This window comes from Mus musculus, chromosome 1 (genome assembly GCF_000001635.26).
Source record: "Mus musculus strain C57BL/6J chromosome 1, GRCm38.p6 C57BL/6J".
NCBI lineage: Eukaryota > Metazoa > Chordata > Mammalia > Rodentia > Muridae > Mus > Mus musculus.
Window position 1 is genome coordinate 151,883,949 of NC_000067.6, and position 18,466 is coordinate 151,902,414.

The 18,466-nt window shown below is 45.4% G+C and overlaps 1 protein-coding gene across 3 annotated transcripts in view; it reads right to left on the reverse strand.

Moving 5' to 3' along the window:
- Positions 1-575: 575 nt before the first annotated feature.
- Positions 576-18,466, reverse strand: part of 1700025G04Rik (RIKEN cDNA 1700025G04 gene) — a 206,598-nt gene continuing 188,707 nt past the window's right edge. For 2 of the 3 annotated variants that reach the window (XM_030242805.1, XM_011248069.3), the window contains exon 6: positions 6,900-9,484. In XM_030242805.1, the coding sequence (XP_030098665.1) occupies positions 9,446-9,484 (39 nt within the window). In that variant the 3' untranslated portion in view covers positions 6,900-9,445. Of the gene's footprint in view, positions 9,485-18,466 lie in introns of all 3 variants that reach the window. The other variant, NM_197990.3, reaches the window with a different exon arrangement.

Consider the following 18,466-nt stretch of genomic DNA (forward strand, 5'->3'; position numbering starts at 1 on the left):
TCAAGCCCCAGACTCTTTACTTGGGTGAGTCCAGAACTTAGCATGCAGTGAACATATAACGTATATCAGGTTGGTGGAATGACTAGAACAAATAAATAAGTCTGGGAAACAGATGGCTTTTTGTTAGGCTGTTTCTAAGGACTGCCTTCAGGCAAACTTACAAGGAGACTATTGCTTTTTATTAAGTGCAAAAAAAAAGGTTAAGTAATTTTCCCAAGGTCTCACGGGTAGTGTGTGCTCGAAAGTGTGTACTCTTGGGGGAGTACCCAAGAGATAAAGCTCAAGGCATTATTTTGTATATTCCCAGGTGTGCATTTTTACTAGATCTCTGGATTTGTGAATGTTCTGAAGTAGATGGGCAAGTCGAGAGATGGCAAGAAGGTTGGGGGCTCCCAACTGCGTATCTGATTGAGTATGTGTCCTGTGGAAACAGAAAGGGAAGAAGACAACCTCACGAAAGTGGAGTTAATAATAGAGAAAAGGAAGGCAAGGAATATCAACAAAGTCTCACACAGACATCTCTCTACCCACTTCAACCCAGACCCAAGTAGTAAAAGAAAGAACAGAGCCAGGACAACTGTTAAAAATTATTTAATAGAAAGTCCAATGTCAAAATGTAACAATAAACAAAAATACACATGTATAAATATGTATATATAATTAGACTCGTATACTTTCTCAGACCCTTTTCAAAATGGAACAGAATCATCAGAACATTTTGATAGTCAAATCAAAAATAATATTCAAGCCACAGTCCACTGGTGCCATGGGATTGGTATGGCCTAATCACTTTGAGGGTTCAAAGAATTCCATTCAGGAGAGCGTTGGGATAATGACAACGTCCTTTTCGGGAGACCCAGGGAGGGAAGACGGACAATGGCTGGCTTTGTACGGTGTGCTTGTTCTTAGCACCGGTAGCCACTACTGTCTAGGGGCGCCTCCCCTGCCAGGGCTCTCGGTTACTTAAATTTAGGCTGTGTGAGTTTGTCTCAGACTTCTCAGACTCAAAGCTCTCGGGGGATTGCTCTGTGACTTTTTCCTTCTGCAGGCGGAGGGCCAAACAGTGGTTTGGGATGCCATTGCGGTACTCTGATTTGCGCAAGAGTAGTGGCTGTTCAAGTGGGTATCCAACACACCAAGAGTTACCCATGGCCACACTTAGTGCAGAGAGGAAATTACCTTTGTACTGATTTACGTATCGCTGTTTTAAAATTGTGCCCTTTTCTTCTATGTCTATTACTATAGAAGTGAATGGATGTATGCTATAACGGATTATTGTACAGGAGGCTGCGCCTCACAAAGGTTTTGGGGTAGTAGTCACGTGGGATGGAAACAGGTCCATGTGCAGGCAGCATACCTCTCTCCATGTTCCCAGGTCCACCCGAGCTGATTTTTTAGGTGCTCAGAAAGGCAAAACTAGGTTGAGGTTGATTGTTTCCCTAGTAGCTTTCCCTTGAACCAAGGCAATCTTCCTAAATAACCGCCAATACCTGTGGGAGGAGCCTTTGACACCTGGCGTGGAGGCAGCTTGACTGTGTCTTGCCAGCGAGATAGAGATGAGTGAGAACTGAGCCAGGCTGGGGGAGGGGCAGGAGATGATGAGGGGGCACCCTAATTTTCAAGTGGGCTAGGGAGGGGCCACATGTTCCACTGGCTTACAGCATCAGCATCCATACAGACCAGAGTTAGGCGGTGGGCTACGACAGAGGGAACCACAAGACACAGAACAAGAAATCCTTCGGTGAGGAGCAAGAGGTCTAGCTGGGAAATGGATGTTAGGTGTGTCTGGCTGTACCCAGGAAGGGGGTGGGGGGCAAGCAGCTTGAAGCTGCAAGCATCAGGTGCAACAAGGAAGGGCTGCCTGGAATTCTCAAGCAGAGAGGCGCAGCCCTGTGGCTGGAAAAGCCGCCCTCAGCCTCCAGCCTCTCTGGGGACCTCACCCCATGTGAATCTCTGCCTAGCTTTCTGGTCAAGCTGGCTTATTACTTATTGCTAGTATTCTAATGGATCGAATTCTGCTTCTTCTACCTAGAACTTTTCTTCTTCTTTTTTATAGGAGAGAGAGAGAGAGAGAGAGAGAGAGAGAGAGAGAGAGAGAGAGAGAGAGAGAGAGAGAGACCCACTGCTGTGAACTGAATAGGTTCTTTGGAAACCCTAAAAGGCACTGTGACTTGGTTTCACAGCCCGATTCTGCTGCCCCCCCCCCCCCATCTTGCCCCACAAGGTCCTCAGCCACTGTGCACAGTCTGCATTTGCACACAACTTATTTGTACTTTATGATAAAAAACAAAACAAAACAAAGCCCCCACCCCCAAGCTCCCCAGCTCCTCTTTCCTGGGCGAGACTCAGGTATGCACTTGTGCCCTAGCAGAGGCCTGGCTGCCTCCCTGGTCAGTGCTAGTGACCTAACCCAGGGGAAGGCTATGCAAAGGTTACGAACTTGGCTAGAACCACATGCTAAACAGGGAAGCCTTCACCACTCCCTGAATATTTATTTTAGGGTACACTCTCATCTCCAGGTCTAGGCCAACCTAAGTCCCAAGAGGTATTTTTAGCCATCATTTCTCTAAAGACAGGTCAGGATGACCCAGCCCTCTCTCCCACAAATCTCCAAAGGAGATTGAGCCCAGGTAAAGCCCTTGAACTCCAATAGCTTTTAGAGGCAGGAAGAGAAGTTGGGAAGGGGAGAGAGGATGGTGGGCATGAATCTTTTCAGCCAGCTGCTGTGTATTTCCAGAGGAAGGCAATCCCCATCCTGAGAACGATCACATCTTGCTCTCAGGGACAACGCGGAGTGGAGTGTGCAGAGGCATATCAGCAACTCCATCACAGTCTACGAATCCACAGCGAAGCCGCAGAGCCTGGTTTGCTACCCTGTTCTCATCCTTTGCGCTTCTCTCTGCTACTCTAAGCTCCACCCCTATTCCCATGAAGGTCCAATGGCATGAAGGTCCCATGGCCCACCTATGCAAGACATGTCCTCTCAGCATGGACGACTCCTTGGATAGCTTTCTCTCTGTGCCCAGACAAGGATGAATTTTGTTCTCATTGTTTTCTGGAAGCTTCTATGCCTGGAGCTGGCTGGCTACCACTGCGATGTGATCCCATAGGGTCCTGCGATGTCTCTAAGGTGGCCCTTCTGGATTGTTTCCCCCTCGTGATAGGCCTCTGGAGGGGAGAAACTGGTTCACCTTCATATTGCTTGCTCATCGGCTCAGGGCCGGGAGCCTACCAGGAGTAACTACACCTGAGACAACCCGAGGAAAAATACTTTTAACTCTCCAGGTTGGTAACATCACGTCCCAGTGGAGCAGCTGCAATGTCACAGTCAAGGCCACACTGATGAGTGGGAATGATGAGCAATGCTGGGGCTGGCCCTGGCACGTGTCGTCGATCCCAGTGACCTGGGAAAGAGCATGAGCCAAAACGTGGATCTAGAGGCCCAGAGAAACCAGACATGCAGACACAGGCACAGAAGGGCACAAGGTGAGAGCCCACTCACAGACCTCGGTGCTCCCATTGGCTGTAAAAGCAGCCACGGGGTTTTGCTGTATATACTTCCTTGTAGTTATGTGGATATTTCCCTCAGACATTATTGTAGTGATTACAAAATGGTAAGCGCCAGCTTCCCCCTACCCTCAGCCTGTCTATGATTAAGTATTTATGTTTTGTTTATCCATCTATCGTTGTGTATGTATTAAAAGAATAGATCCAAATTTAAAGTCCTAATAAGGCAACTGTCTGGGTCTGATCCAAGAAAACAGTAATTTTATGAATTTACATCTTTCTTTGGATGGCAAAAAAAAATCTGGCTTGGCATCTCCTGCAAAACTGCTCAGTTGTCTGTCAAAGGAGAAGAGACCCTGAAGGTCTGGACTGAAACGCTAAGCTTTTATTTTATTTTTGACTCCTGGGGCTGAGCCAAGTCGCCCCCTGAGGTCTAATTTTCAACCCTGTAGAACTGAAGGCAGTTCTGGCTAAGTTTAGGCTGCTCTTTTTACTTTAAATCGTATTCAGTCAAACTCAAAGACCTGGTCTAAAAATAGTCCCCGGGAAGGGGAGAAGAATGTACCAAGGCAAAGAGACAGTGCCATACAGGAGACTTGGGCATGGTGGGACCTTCCTGACTTTAAGGAATCCCTCTGGCTTCCAAGAGATAAGAGCCATCCCCACATCATCCCGAGGGAACGTGCAAGTTGCTAGGTTAGAAGCAATCAGCATCTCGAAGACCTAGTCACAAGGAACCTGGGCAAGGACATCCTTTTGAATGAGGGTGACTGTGGGTCCCCTCCAGGTAGCACCTTTACCAGCTGCTGGAGCGATGAGTCATCTCTTGCCCCAGGAGTCTTATGAAGCCAGGAGATGAACTCTGTGGAGTTCCTGAGCTGCTGGCCCATCCTTGGACTACAGTGACCCTCTCTAGGTTACCACATGACTTCTGAAAACGTTTAAGATCTTGAGAGTCATATCTAGGTCTGGTACTTAAAACTAGCCTGGAAAATTCAGACTCTCGATCAAAAAGAAACACTCAACTGTAGCCTACCAGAAAGGATCTCCATCCAGGTCACTGGTCCAGGCATTATCTCCTCAGCCTTTCAGATCTCTCTGCGTTTAGCCTACCGAAGAAAAGCCTCTGAAGAAACAAGCTTAGGGGACTGAGGGGAGCCGGGGGATCCACAGCACCCAAAAGGTGGAATAAGTTGCCTCTTTTCTCAAAAGCTGAAAGGATGTGACAACCCTCTCCCACAAGCCTTCTCCCTCTGAGCCCCAAAGTCTTCTGTCACCAGTGGCTTCTTCAGGTTCTTGTGCAGTTTATAGGATTAGGGAGGGCCAGCTAAGAGTCCCCATGAAGATAGTAAGCTGGTAACGGAGCCAAAGAGAGACTGTAGAAGGTGGATGCCCCTTCAAGGCTTGTTTTTTTTTTTTCACAGTGTTGCAAGGTGTGTAGTAATAATACTAATAGAAATATACTCTAATGATGTTTCCTCTTTCAACACATGTGTTTTCGTTGGACAGATGGATTCAACTGTAAGACACACTTCTTAGAACTCGGGGGTGAAGGGACTGTTTTGAGGGACACACGGAATAAGGACAGCATGTCATCGGCAACACTAGCCACAGACTGAACATAAATAACAACGATTAGAGCTGCTTTTCCTCTTCCCACTCAAGATAAACTCAGATCTCAGCTACGATGGAAACCTCAGCATCACTAACGGCCCCAGGCTTTGTCATAGGGGCAGGTATTCTCCCACAGACTTGTGAGGGTTGTTTCATCCCCCCCCCCCCCGAGATATAATAGAAAAGGTGACTGTGGACAGATATCAAGGTGCCTTCCCCATAGATATTAGAATCATCCACTTATCTGCAAAAAGGAGATCCACGGACCTCATTCAAGGCATTCCACCAGTTTATCCCAGAGCATCTGTAGAGGGCTCACATAGCTTTGCAGGGGCACCTTGGGGTCTGCCAATCCACCCATGATGTCTTGAAGGCCCTGCTTCCAGCTACTATTTCATTATGCCTTTTAAATACATCATCCCTACCCACCGACCATGCCTTATTTTTCTATTGGAGTTATAAACAACTTAACAAAAGGACTGATTTCTAAAAAGGTAGAAAGAAATATAGCCCAGAGATAGCTTTCTGGTGGAAAGAGCCAGAAAGGCAGTGTTCATGTAAAATTAGAGTACAACATGATGCTGCCCCATCCCTTGTTTTTGAGAGAAGCTTAAGGGAGCGAATTCTGATACCAATCACTTTGTCTTTCAAATGTCTTTTGTCTTTTCCTCCATTAAGAAGGTGATCTTTTCTCTTACTATAAAACAAACATATTTAATGAAGTTTCTTTTCTCAGGACTAGTAGAGATGGGGCAACTTTTAAATTCTCACCCAGCATCTAAACAGGACTTCTCACTATGCCAAACTGCACTGTAGGTGACTGAGGGACAGCTCAGGGGAGGTGTAATCTGTTTCAGCAGGGTTATAGGACTTCTGCTGGAAGAGGAGGAAACATGGATGTGAGGTTGGGTGGAGGACGAAGTTATAACTTAAGGTCGGAGGCCATCAACTGGGTCAAGTGTGAAGCTTACCACACCCGGCTGGGCAGTTGTCTCTCTGGTACACCCAGGACACAGAGCGGCTCTATAGTGGAGGAACAGGCAGGCGCCTGGGAGCTGAGAACCAAGGCTATTCCTGGGCCATGTATTTCTTACTTGAGTCATCAAAGGCCAGCTTCAGATGCTAGGCACAGCAGACAGGGAGAGACCAGCCACTGTGTGGCTGTTTCTGGGGGCTGACCTAGTTTTCTCATCACTGGACTTTGAAACTTCTTTGTTCCTAAATAGACCATAATGTCACTCTATGCTTCTGCTTAAGCCTGGGGCTAGGAGGCCTGGTCGAGGTAAAAGCCTCTTTTGAGCTTGTCTGCCAGTAAGAAACACGTACTCAATTATGAGAGCAGCACTCTGTGGTCCTGAATCGCTGCCAAGCAAAAGAAAGCCGCGCACATACTGCTGAACCTTTACAACTCTACAACGTGGGGAAGGCGAGCCGTGCGTAACCCAGCTACACATCTCTCCAGCAGGCCCACTCCGCCCACTGGCCGCTAGACCAACTGCCATAGCACACAGCCACACTAAAAGCTCTCCAAATAACCTCTGTCCATTCTTCAACATTTGTTTCCTGGTTTTACCAGGCCATTTCCCTGCCTTCCTCCCTCCTCCCAACTCTCGAGTCCTACAGACAGGACAACTAGCAAGATGTTCCACTATCTCTACTGGACGATTCTTTTCATTATACCTGAGACAGTCTGCTTAATGTTCTGACATGGGGGAGGGGCATATATTTTTAATTTAGATCCTTCCAGAAGGTATAGAAAAATAAAGTACAAACACAAATCACTTGACAATTTTATGATTCAAACCAACAAATGGAAAACAGACAGTTTTGAGTGTTGCTAACACAGTCAGGCATTTCATGCCAACCCAGTCATCCATCCCATTTCTTGGACCTATTTCTAGAGGCGACCAAACGTGCGTCTGAAGATAGAATCACTTCGTTTTACAGCAAAGTATCCGAGAGGAACATGGGCGAGAGAATGGTGGAAAACCGCTGTTTCCTAAACAGCACTTAGGGGCTCATTAACACTCAAAAGTGAGGTTCCCGAGAGACATGAGTGACATCCAAGGTGCTACCTGTGACCGAGGGAAAGGACATGGGTGTCTCATCTTCGGGTACAGGGAGCTGGTCTTCTGGAAAGACACTGTCTTAGACACCAAGTAGAGGAGTCAAACGGAAGACGTTAACATTCACTTCATTCTTGCTTGATAAGAACATGAGATTCCGGAATAGGCCATCCAGAGAACAGTGAACAAAGTCTCCAGTGAACAGGGCTGAGGTGGGGTTTAGCAGTTCATTTACAGTTGAGGAAAACTATTTTTGTCCTTTGGCCGAAAAAACACACGAAGGGAGGGAACTTAAAACCCCAGACTGCTCGACTCTCCCCGTATTTTCTGCTTGAAGCTGGATAAAAAGCCTAAGCTTTGGGCTGAAACTCTGTTTATATAACGACCACAGCTGCTCCCCAAAATAGCTGCTGCTGGATGCAAGAATTATGGCATTTTGTTGCTAAACACCCGAGTCCATTTTCTATAGAACTCCACTGCATTTTCCCCCTCGCTTTTGCTGCCTTGGGTCTGACAGGAGATGAAGAATCTGCGGACAGCTTTGAAAGCCAAGGCTCATTTCGGCAAGAACGAATTTAGCTTCCTGTTTTAGTCTGTGTGGCAGACAATTTCCAGACAATTGGGAGCATCTTAACTGTCTCTCTTGTAACTATTCCATCTTCCAAGGTGGCAGGCAGTGTGGCTGATCGTGAGACCCTTGAAATTCACAACCCTCTGAGAAAAACACAGCATTCGTGTGTGTGTGTGTGTGTGTGTGTGTGTGTGTGTGTGTGTGTGTGTAGGACAAGCTCAATCCAGGACTGCTGGCGTGGCATTTAATAGGGTGCCCTCCCCTGAAAGTAACAAAGAGAACCCTCATCAAAGCTATCAAACACGATTAAAAAAATACAAAAGTTATTTTTTCTCCTTTTGATTGCTATTTACTTGTGACAATATTTGTTAAAAATATTACTTCTGTCTTTGAGAAGAGATCATTCTCTTCATATAGTATGGAAAAATAAACTCTACTGAACACACAGTCAACACTCCCCACCACCAGGGGCTTTTGGCTTTCACTTCTCCAAGTAACATCACCAGCGTGGATGTCCTATGTTTTCTAGTAGGCAGACATTTTTTTTTTTTTTTTTAACCCACACTACCAGAGCTGGAAACAGAAACGAATGAAGGGGCAAGGCTCACATAACACATCGAAGGGGGAACTCAGAAAACAGCGTGTTCTGATAAGTTAACAGAGTGAAAGGTTGACAGTGGTTTCCAGCCCTCCTAAGAAGTCACGGGGTTGTCGCCTCATCTCCTCTGACCACTCACAGCCCTTCCAAACCATGTTCGATGTCTCCAGAAGGGTGGGGAGCCATTTAGGCCAATCATCAGTGTCCCTGTGAAGGAGGACTTAGCTTCCACACCTAGGGTCATCTTTAACTGAACTGGATGAATGGGAGAAGACAAGGATACAGAAAAACAGCAAAATGTTTATTTTCTTAGAAAAAAAAGTGAGGAGGGAGGGGTTGAAAATGATTGTGGTCACGTGGTCACACTTCCATTTGCATCTGAGCAAAAGCCAATGCTACAAGCTTAATCCTGCACTAAGAGTCCTAGTAAGCGGAACAACCTACTGCTCACTTGTTCCTTTGTCACTTCCGGGAGTCAGGTTAGGTTACAACAGGCTTTCAATCAATTGTGGCTCTTTCAAGCAGAGAAACTAGGCTCACCGTGGCCACCATCCCATGTCCAAAGCCCCACGTTACCAGTGAGAAGCAAGGCTCAGGCCATCTCTGGACCACTCGAAAGAGATGGATAAGGAGAATAGAAGGGAGGGGATGCTTGACATCAAAGCAGAACCAGGCTAGAACTGACATCTGTATCAGAGTTCACCTCTACCCAATCGCCGAGGATACAGGCTAGAGAGCATCCTGAAACCAATAACATCTTTAAAGTGAACTGCAGAATTTTGCTGCATACTTGGACACGAGAGAAGTGAAAAGTTGCAACAAGTTTTAACTAGCAGCAACAAAGAAAGTTCCAGAACAGTTTTTTTTTTTGTTGTTGTTGTTTTTGTTCTTGTGTGTGTGTGTTTGTGTTTAGCAATATTCCTCTGCAGGTTCATTAAGAAACACTGTAATTTAATGGGGCATAGGACATGGAACAGTCTTCGTTCGCTATAGTGCTGTTCAGTGAAGAGAACCGACCTTTGCAAAGGTTTCAACTGGGGTGCAACCTATTTACACAGTAGTAGCTCCTGGTCCGACTGAGAACCGATGCTATGTGATATCCTCTTCTTCAGAACAGTAATCCCGACCCTGGGAAGAAACAAAAGCAAAGGTCACATGGGTAAACAACGTAAACCAGGGTCAAGAATAGCCGAGGCTGGTCCATTTGCTTCCAACTTACGTCTGCTCTGTAATAGACTCGAGTTTTCATCAGTGACCACTGGGTTTAGACTGATGCTGCACACGCAGGAACACACGCATGCATGCACGCACGGTACATGCGCACATGCAGGCTGATTTTCAAGCTCTATTTATTCAAGGCGTGATAGACCAATCCTATAATAAGCTTTTTAAAAACACCGGGCAGAATTTATCTCAACTTATATTACAGGCATATAGGAGATACAGCTTACACCAAGAAAGTCAAAGTGTTTCTCTCTCTCAGCAGGAAGACACAAGGGTCACTTTCAGCGGCTCACATTCTACAGCTTCCCCCACCCCCACAATTGGATTTTAAAATGTCACAGGAGAAAGGTGTGTAAAATCCAGGGGTGCCTGAGTTTTTAATTCACTCTAAAATGGTTTAGATGAACCGCAAATAAGGGTTTTATGAACACACGTGACAGATCTGGGGCTGTGGAATGTCTTAACAGATGACTCCAACCACAGGACCTTTGATGAGCCGGCCAGCGAGTAGGTTCCTGGCAAGTTTGAGGACAGTAGGAAATGGCTGCTTTTGAGGCTCTTCCGTTCCCTCGCCACTGTGAAGACACAGCTGGGACCGGGATTGAGGTTCTGTATCTGACCTGGCTGGGCTGTCCTGATCAAAAGTATGTAACTTCCTCAGACAGTACAAGACAAAACCACATTTCTGTGTCACCACAATGTCACAGAAGGGCTGCTGTGAAAGGTCAAGTTGGATTATTTGGTTTGCACCAATCACTTCACTGGTTTCTCTCTTCATGTGCAAGCTAGATGCTCTAAACCTGGGCACAAATGCTCCTTTAAAAACAGATCTTTTGGCTCAATAACATATAAAAATAAGAACCTCAAGTAATATAACTGAAAATAGTGCATGGCACTAAGTACTTTGGTAGTTTATCTTACTTAGATAAGCAAGCATCATCCCAAGCTATCTTCTTGTTAACTATTTTATAATACACCTATATCAGGCAACCTCCAGACATCCTTTGTTCTTTTATTTTGGTTCTATTTCATTTCTATAGTTGATGTGCATGAAGTATCGGTAGCAAACAACTCTTTGTTTACCATGTATCTACTCCTTTGATTTCAGGCTGAATTTATAAAATTATAAATCATATTTTATTACAGTAAAAAAACCTACGATTTTTTGGTTACTAGATGTACTTTTCTAACCCCCCAGCCTATGGTTCTTTCCAGCATATTCAGTAAAAAAAATATTTTTCAAACAAACCCAGAATTTTCTAAATAACTGGAATCCATTCTTAAAAATACCAATACTTAAAAATTTTAAAATGTAACTATTCATCTAACATGTAACATGTTTAAATGCTTGTTATACATCTGCATATATTGGGAATATGTCACAATTCCCTAATGCTAAGTGCCACTATAACGAATTTTTAGTCCCATGTCTGGCTGCTAATCCTGGCTGTGTTTCTTGCTGATTTTGGTACCTTGTTCAAGTTACCTCTTTTAGTCTCAGTTTTTCTCACTGATCAAATAAAAATGAGGACAGCTATTTAACATGGCTGTTGAAAGTATTAATAGAGTCTAAATTGTGACTATCATTTGCTCATAGTGTGTGGGCACATGTATACAAGTATATTTCATATGCATGAAGAAAACACAACAAACAGACACACGCTGCCATACAACGAAGCCCTGGGACCCACAGAAGCAGGGCTGATAACCCACTTCTTGACTTTCTGAGTGCCTTGCAGAGTGTCTAAGTCCAGTGCCAACTTGAGGTTTCATTCATTTGCGGCATAAAATCTCTAGTGGATGGAGAAAATGGACAACCAGTGCTCCCAGGAAGAGGATGTAGGTAGCAGTCACCCCATGACAGCCTACCCAGTGACATGGCTCAGGCTGACACTGTCCCTCACTTTGGCCCAGACCAGGCAGGAACTATTCTCTCAATCACCGTTGCAGAGATATACAGGAGACCTTCAAGGTTCCTGATCACTGGGAGTTTATTTTCCATCGTGTGATACAGGATACATACAAATCTATCTAGGCTTGACCTGAGGAGGCTCAGACTGGATTCACTGATGGATGCTGGGCAAAATAATAGGCTTTGGTTTCTTGGGCACAGCCATGATCTCTATCCAATAGGGCTGTGATCAGGGTTCTGTGTGGGGAATACATCATTCTGTCAGGTAATCAATACAGTTGGCTCTTGCCACTTCTGTTCTCACCGTTAGGATAAACATTGGGTTTGTTCAGGCTCCCAGCAAGGGCGAAAGAACCCTTGTGACTGAGGCTGTGGTTGTAAGGTGTGATCTGACAGGGGCCAGAGAACTCTGTTCCCTCCTCAGCAGTGTGTCCCAGGCAGATCCGAACCCCAATTCTTATACATGAATACAAGTTCTATGGTAGAAACAAAAGTTCCTCTCCACCTTATGTCAAAATAAAGCCTCAAATCTAGGCAAAGGTGTAGGTAGCTCACGTGAGGGTGAGAGGGCCCCTCCTCCATCATGAGGAAGAGCTTGGCAGTGAGATCACTCAAGCACACACACATACCTGCACATAATGCACACACACACACACACACACACACACACACACACACACACTCACACTCAAACACCACACACACACGTATATGAAACCTTTGTACTTATTAATAACACAGTGTTTTTAACAATACAAAAGAGCTACAAGATTAAAAAACTACTAAAGGACTCAAGGCTAGAGAAATGGGTCAGTGGTTAAGAGCACTGGCTGCTCTTGCAGAGGACCTGGGTTCAATTCCCAATGTCTACATGACAGCTCACAAATGTCTGTAACTTCAGATCTAGGAGATCTGACATCCTTCTGTCCTCCTAGAACACATGCACGCACACACACACACACACACACACACACACACACACACACACACACACACACAAATGAACACACATTAAAAAGCAAAACAACCAAATAACCCAAAGGACCATTTCAGATCCTCCAAGCTGACTGCTAACACACGAAGACCCTCTACGATACCCTTTGAGGGACAAAGCTGAATCAACCCTCTGTAAAAAAGAAAGATCCTGAAACCTTCATTTCCTGAGAATTTGTTCCCCTGAATTTTTGTAATTGCTACAGGAAGGAGGAAAACAAACCACAGTGAGTTTCTCTGCAGACATCGCTTCATTTATTATTCATATCAGCCCTGCAGGGTAGGAATGGAGCCTTGTGGCTTGTGAGTAAATCTCAGAGAAGCCCAAGATTCCTGCACGAATCTTTGCCTTTTCTGTGAGACTGTCATGACTTAAGAAAATTCAAATTCCAGTCAGTTTCATTTTTCTTAGTACCTGGCCACAGCTCAGAGGATCAAATATTTTGGTAGCAAAGACTTCTGAAATCAGAACAAATTGCAGCTAGGAGGTATCATACGGCATACAGTTGTAAGTATGTACAGACCCAGAGAATTGCTGAGGGAATCCAGTCCCCACACCCCGCGGGAACCCCCATTTGTATATAGTCCTCCTGGGCAGGCCAGAGAACTTTCTTCTGCTAATAGGACTTCATGTCTCATTTAAATAGTTAAAGAATTGCTAAAAACTAGAATCAACAAACGTTCATCAGTCAGGAGTTAGGAAGCAGGATTGAGCAGGCTGAGTGATGCACAGTAGGTCTCTTTGCTGAAGTATGTCTCTCCAACCTCCATAAAGGGACCCAAAACAAAAACCTCTGTAAAGACCCTGAGACTGGAGCTGGGAACTGTCAGTCACTATTCCAGGCTTGTTCGAAGGACCTGTGGGACGTTTCCCTGGAGACCCAGCACACTGCAGGAGTGGAAACTTTGACTGATGGTGTCCAGGAAAAGGACATGAAAGAGCCATGGGCCGCTTTGATATAGATTCAAATTACAGGGAAATCTGGGTCTGGTGGCACAGGTCTGTAATATTAGGCTACTTGGGAGGCTGAAGCAGATGATTTCCAAGTTGAAGGTTAGCTCTGGCAACTTATCAAAACCTTGTACCCAAACAAACATATAAGCAACAACAAAAAGGAGGGTACAGCTTAGTGATAAAGTGTCTATCTAGCATGTGCTGCCCTATGCACCCGAAAAACAAACAACCAAACAAAACCACAACCAACCAACCAAAACCAAATGGCCAATCTCTTAGAGCAGGGCAGTTAAATCCTGCATTCCTGTAGCCCCCAGAGAAGACATGCTCTTGGCCTCTGGACTTAGTGGGTGCAGACTGATGGCAGCCTTGGCTCCATTTCCTGAGACTAATCTGCTTCTAGCTATCTCCTTTGATTCTGAATCAATCTTCATCATCATCTCCTCCTCCTCCTCCTCCTCCTCCTCCTCCTCCTCCTCCTCCTCCTCCTCTTCTTCTTCTTCTTCTTCTTCTTCCTCCTCCTCCTCCTCCTCCCCCTCCTCCTCCTCCTCCTCCTCCTCCTCCTCCTCTTCCTCCTCCTCCTCTTCTTCTTCTTCTTCTTCTTCTTCTTCTTCTTCTTCTTCTTCTTCTTCTTCTTCTTCTTCTTCCTCCTCCTCCTCCTCCTCCTCCTCCTCCTCCTCCCCCTCCCCTTCATCTTTCCTTTTCCTCCTCCTTCTTTTAAAAGACACATCCAAAAATAAACAAGTAAGTAAATAAGTAAATAAATAAATAAAAAAGCAAATGTCCAGAACCCTATGCCTCATACTGAATGTCATATCCTAGAACTACAGATTAAGCTGCATGGAAATTAAGTATCTGACAGTGTCCTAAATCTTAAAAATTTACTAGAGCATAACACCAAACTTTCATTTATCTGAGGAGATGTCAACTAAACAGTTAAATAGCCTCAAAGAAACAGAATACCTGTGTGTGTGTGTATGTGTGTGTGTATTTGAGCATGTAAAAAAAAAAACCCAAAACATAAAAATATAAAGTCAACACTATACAGAGGCAGAGCTCAGTCTTCAGAGCCTCTGCCTTGCGACCAGAAGGAAATGAACTTCGTTTCCAGAATCCACGTGAAAGCTGGTGTTGGGGCTAAGTGTGAGGAGCAGAGTTTGGAACTCACTTAAAAAGCTGGGATGGGTTAATGGCCACCTGTGATCTCAGCAGTCAGGAGCAGGTACTGGGTGTCTGAAGCAAACTTGCTAGCCAGATTAGCCAACTGAGCAAGCTCCAGGTTCAGAGAGAGCCTGTCTCAATAAATAAAGTAGAACATGTCTGAGAAGTCATTGAGGTCAACTCCAAGCCTCCACATGCATATGCACACACGTGCACCCTGGCCCCCAAGCACACACAACTGGGCACAGTGGAGGCAGGAGGATTCGCTGGCCAGTCAGTGCGCCCTAACTAGCGAGCTCCAGGCCAGTCAGAGACTTTGCTTCAAAGAAAAGAGAGGCACTCCTGAAGATGGCACCCAGGGCTGTCTTTTGGTGTGTAGATGCATGTGCACACATGGACAGACAGACAGACAGACAGACAGACACACCCCTACCTTCGTATCTGCACACATTTATACTTATACATTAAAAAAGAGAAAACTTCATACTGGCAAAAATAGCCAAAGGATTTAATATGAAATCTATGAAAACTAAGACAAATTCATACTTTTCTTTTAAATGAAGACATGTGTAAGGAGGTAAAGCACAGAGGGTGGGAAGTCATTCACAAGAAAATACAAGCCAAAGCACACAAGGAGAAACACACTCTGCTCTAGTAATAAAAAAGCCTAATAAAAGCAACGAAAAATTAAATACTCATAGCAGCCAGTGTTTGAGGGTGTGCAATGGGTAAAGGCTTCACTCACTGCTAGTTGGGACACACAGTGGGTGCAGGTCTCACTCACCGAGAGCTGGGGCACACAGTGGGTACAGGCCTCACTCACTGCTAGATGAGGCACATAGTAGGTATAGCTGCTTCTATGGTGGCTTGGCAATCCTAAGAAGCCATGCGAAGATTTGTATCCTTTTTTTTTTATAGTTATCAAAGAAATAAAACCCAAAGATACACGATCACAGGTGGTAAGTGGAGACTGACCACAAGCAAGCAGGAAAGCCATTAATAACGGAATACAAGTGTTTCAAAGTTAGAGTGTGCTGATAGCTGTGCAGTTGGGCAAACTTACTAAAAACCATTGGCCCATGCATGTAAAATCAGTTAGCTTTATATGTTTGTAAGATCAATTATACCTTGATGAAGTTGTCAAGTTTATAATTGTAAGTATTTATCTTGTAACATTTTTATTAGGCATGGAAAAAAGTATCTGAAAACAGGTACTAAGCTATGCTCATGTACTGCCCCCACTAGACAGACAGCTCCAGGGGGGTGGCGTATTCTCTGGGCCTCAGTCTGGGCTTACACTTACTACTCTCTGTCATTACACATCTCCAGCATCCACTGCCTGGCTACTTAAGTCTGTATGACCTGGGTCTGATATGGCATCTTCCTGTCGATTTGTCTCCAGATGCTCCAAGGAGACGCTGTCCCTTCCCCTCTTGGTGGCCCTACGTTACCCCTACAGGGTGCCGAGTGATTTGGCTAAAAAGGTGGCCTCCCTTACTTGACGCTTGCTGCTCATCTGTCCTTTGGTGTCTACTAGAATCCTGTGAGCGTCCCGTCACATGACTTGTGACCACTCCACCTTGAAAGGAGGCTGGTGAGTGTCAGCAATCAAAATACCCTGCCCTTTTGATTAGAGAAGGAAGCAGTCATTGTATCTTAGAGCCCCTGGAGGAAGCCCTGCCTTCTTTAACAACTCAACAGGATCAGCTGTAGCTACAGGATGAGCAGAGGTCAGGCTGGCTGTGGGCTTGTGCTGCTCCAACAGTGTGGAATGAGGAGAGGGCTGGGCGGATGTAAGGAGGGGTTAGAAGTTGATGCTAGAGTCCCACTGTCCCCTAGCCCACATTTGTATGTATTTAAACTAGTCTAATGTGCAGCATACATACGTGGGAGCAGTTCCACTTTGATTTCTTTGTCAGTCCTGGGGACTGAACCTACAGTGTCAATGCATGCTAGGCACGTGCTCTGCCCTGCCACATACTCAGGTTTGAATGATTGCTATCCTTCTGTAACAGGCTCTACCTGGCACTGCAGGACGTCACTGCTTTCTGAGTAGCCAGGAACATTTTGATTAATAAAATGTGGTTGCCCCATCTGAATTCCTGTACATAAATTCAATAGGAATTTCCCTTCTCCGCCCAGCTAGCTCACAATTTATTCCTCTAGGTATCACAGTCCTGAGGCAATGGCATATCCAAGTTTCTGTGGAATGTGGACATCCAGCCTTGAACCAGGAGCATGAGGCAGGATAGCCACATTCACAACTTCAGTACCCAGGAGCCACTAGCCAGAATGCAGAGGAAGCACAACGGGACCAGGCTGGGGAATAAGAGCCTCTGAGACTAGGATCTTACAGCTCCGGGTGGGGGTGTAGGATAGAAGCAGACGATGTTCCCAGGGCTAGAAACATCACACGTCACTTTCAGCTCCACTTTCATTTACCAGTGACAGCTTACAGCAACAGTTTTAAATGCGGAAGAAATGCTGAAGAAAACAAAAAATAATTAGTTGCCCCGTTAAAGTCTCCTCCCCCGGCTCATTTCATTAGAAAAATCAGTGGAGGCATTAATGGCTGTCTCTGTCTCTAATGAGCTTTATTCTAATTAGGCTCAGACATTATTATTTCAGTTGGGAAAGAGGCCTGGTGGGTGAGGAGCTGCAGAGTGTGACCGCCCCTGACTGCTGCTCAGACCACATTCAGGAAGATCCCGCTGTAGCAGTCCTGGGATACAGGACTTTTCATTTTCAAGACAGAACGTGTACTCCCCTGCCCGCCTCCCCCTCTCTTTACTCCAGCACCGGATTCATTGTAGCTACACCAACATCCACCATCAGCAAGGGCACATCAGAACCTTTTAAAGCTCCCATTTCCCAAACTTTGTCTGTCTTTGGTACTTAGACCACTTCAGTGATCCTCTTCTCCACAAGGCAGTGACGAGGAGACGGGATAAAGACCTTGGGATGCCTATACTGGCCAGGCCATACCAAACCCAGGTCCCAGAGGGAAGACTGGCAAACTTCCTCTGGCAGGGCCAGCTAGTAGATACTTGAAGCTCTGTTCCTTCTGGCCCCTGTTTCAGCATAGCAAGTGCAGCTTAGTCCCCACAAAACAGCAGTTTTCAACCTGTGGATCGTGACCCCTTTGTGTGGGGTAGGGGGTTAAATGACCCTTTCATAGGGGTTGCCTAAGGCTATTAGAAAATATTATAATTCATAACAGTGTCAAAATTACAGTTATGAAGTAGCAATGGAAACAATTTTACGGTTAGGGTCACCACGCTGTGAGGAACTGTATTAAAGGGTCACAGTGTTAGGAAGGTTGAGAACCACTGCCATAAAGCATCCATATCGCTGAGTATGGTGGTGCCAACTATCCCAGCACTCAGGAGGCAGAGGCAGGAAGATTATGATTTTAAGGCAAGCCTGGGCTCCACAGTATGACACTGTTTTAAAACACCATCAACCGTGACCCCTCAAAAAATACTCTGTGGCTACCAAAAATGGGATTTCATATCACTTGTCAAATAGTGCAAAATCTTTTTTGTCCCTTCGCCGGCCAGCTCTTAAACACGTAAAGACCACTCTCTTCCTGTGGGCAGGAAGTGTTTCAGGCCTAGAAAGCGCAGCAGTGATCTGTCCCGACACCAGGAGGCCAACGCAGCTTTTGCCTTAAGGATCAGACACCAGAGCTGATTTCTACCCTGAGAGCTTTGCCATTTCTTCCAGGATGAACCGAATTCCGCAGGACACCAACGCAGAAAACCCCTGCGCGGTGGCGAGTTATAAAACACCATTTATAATCTACCACCAAGAAAATGGTAGCAATCAGAAATTAAATTTAACAATCCATCTGTCTTCAGTTTGA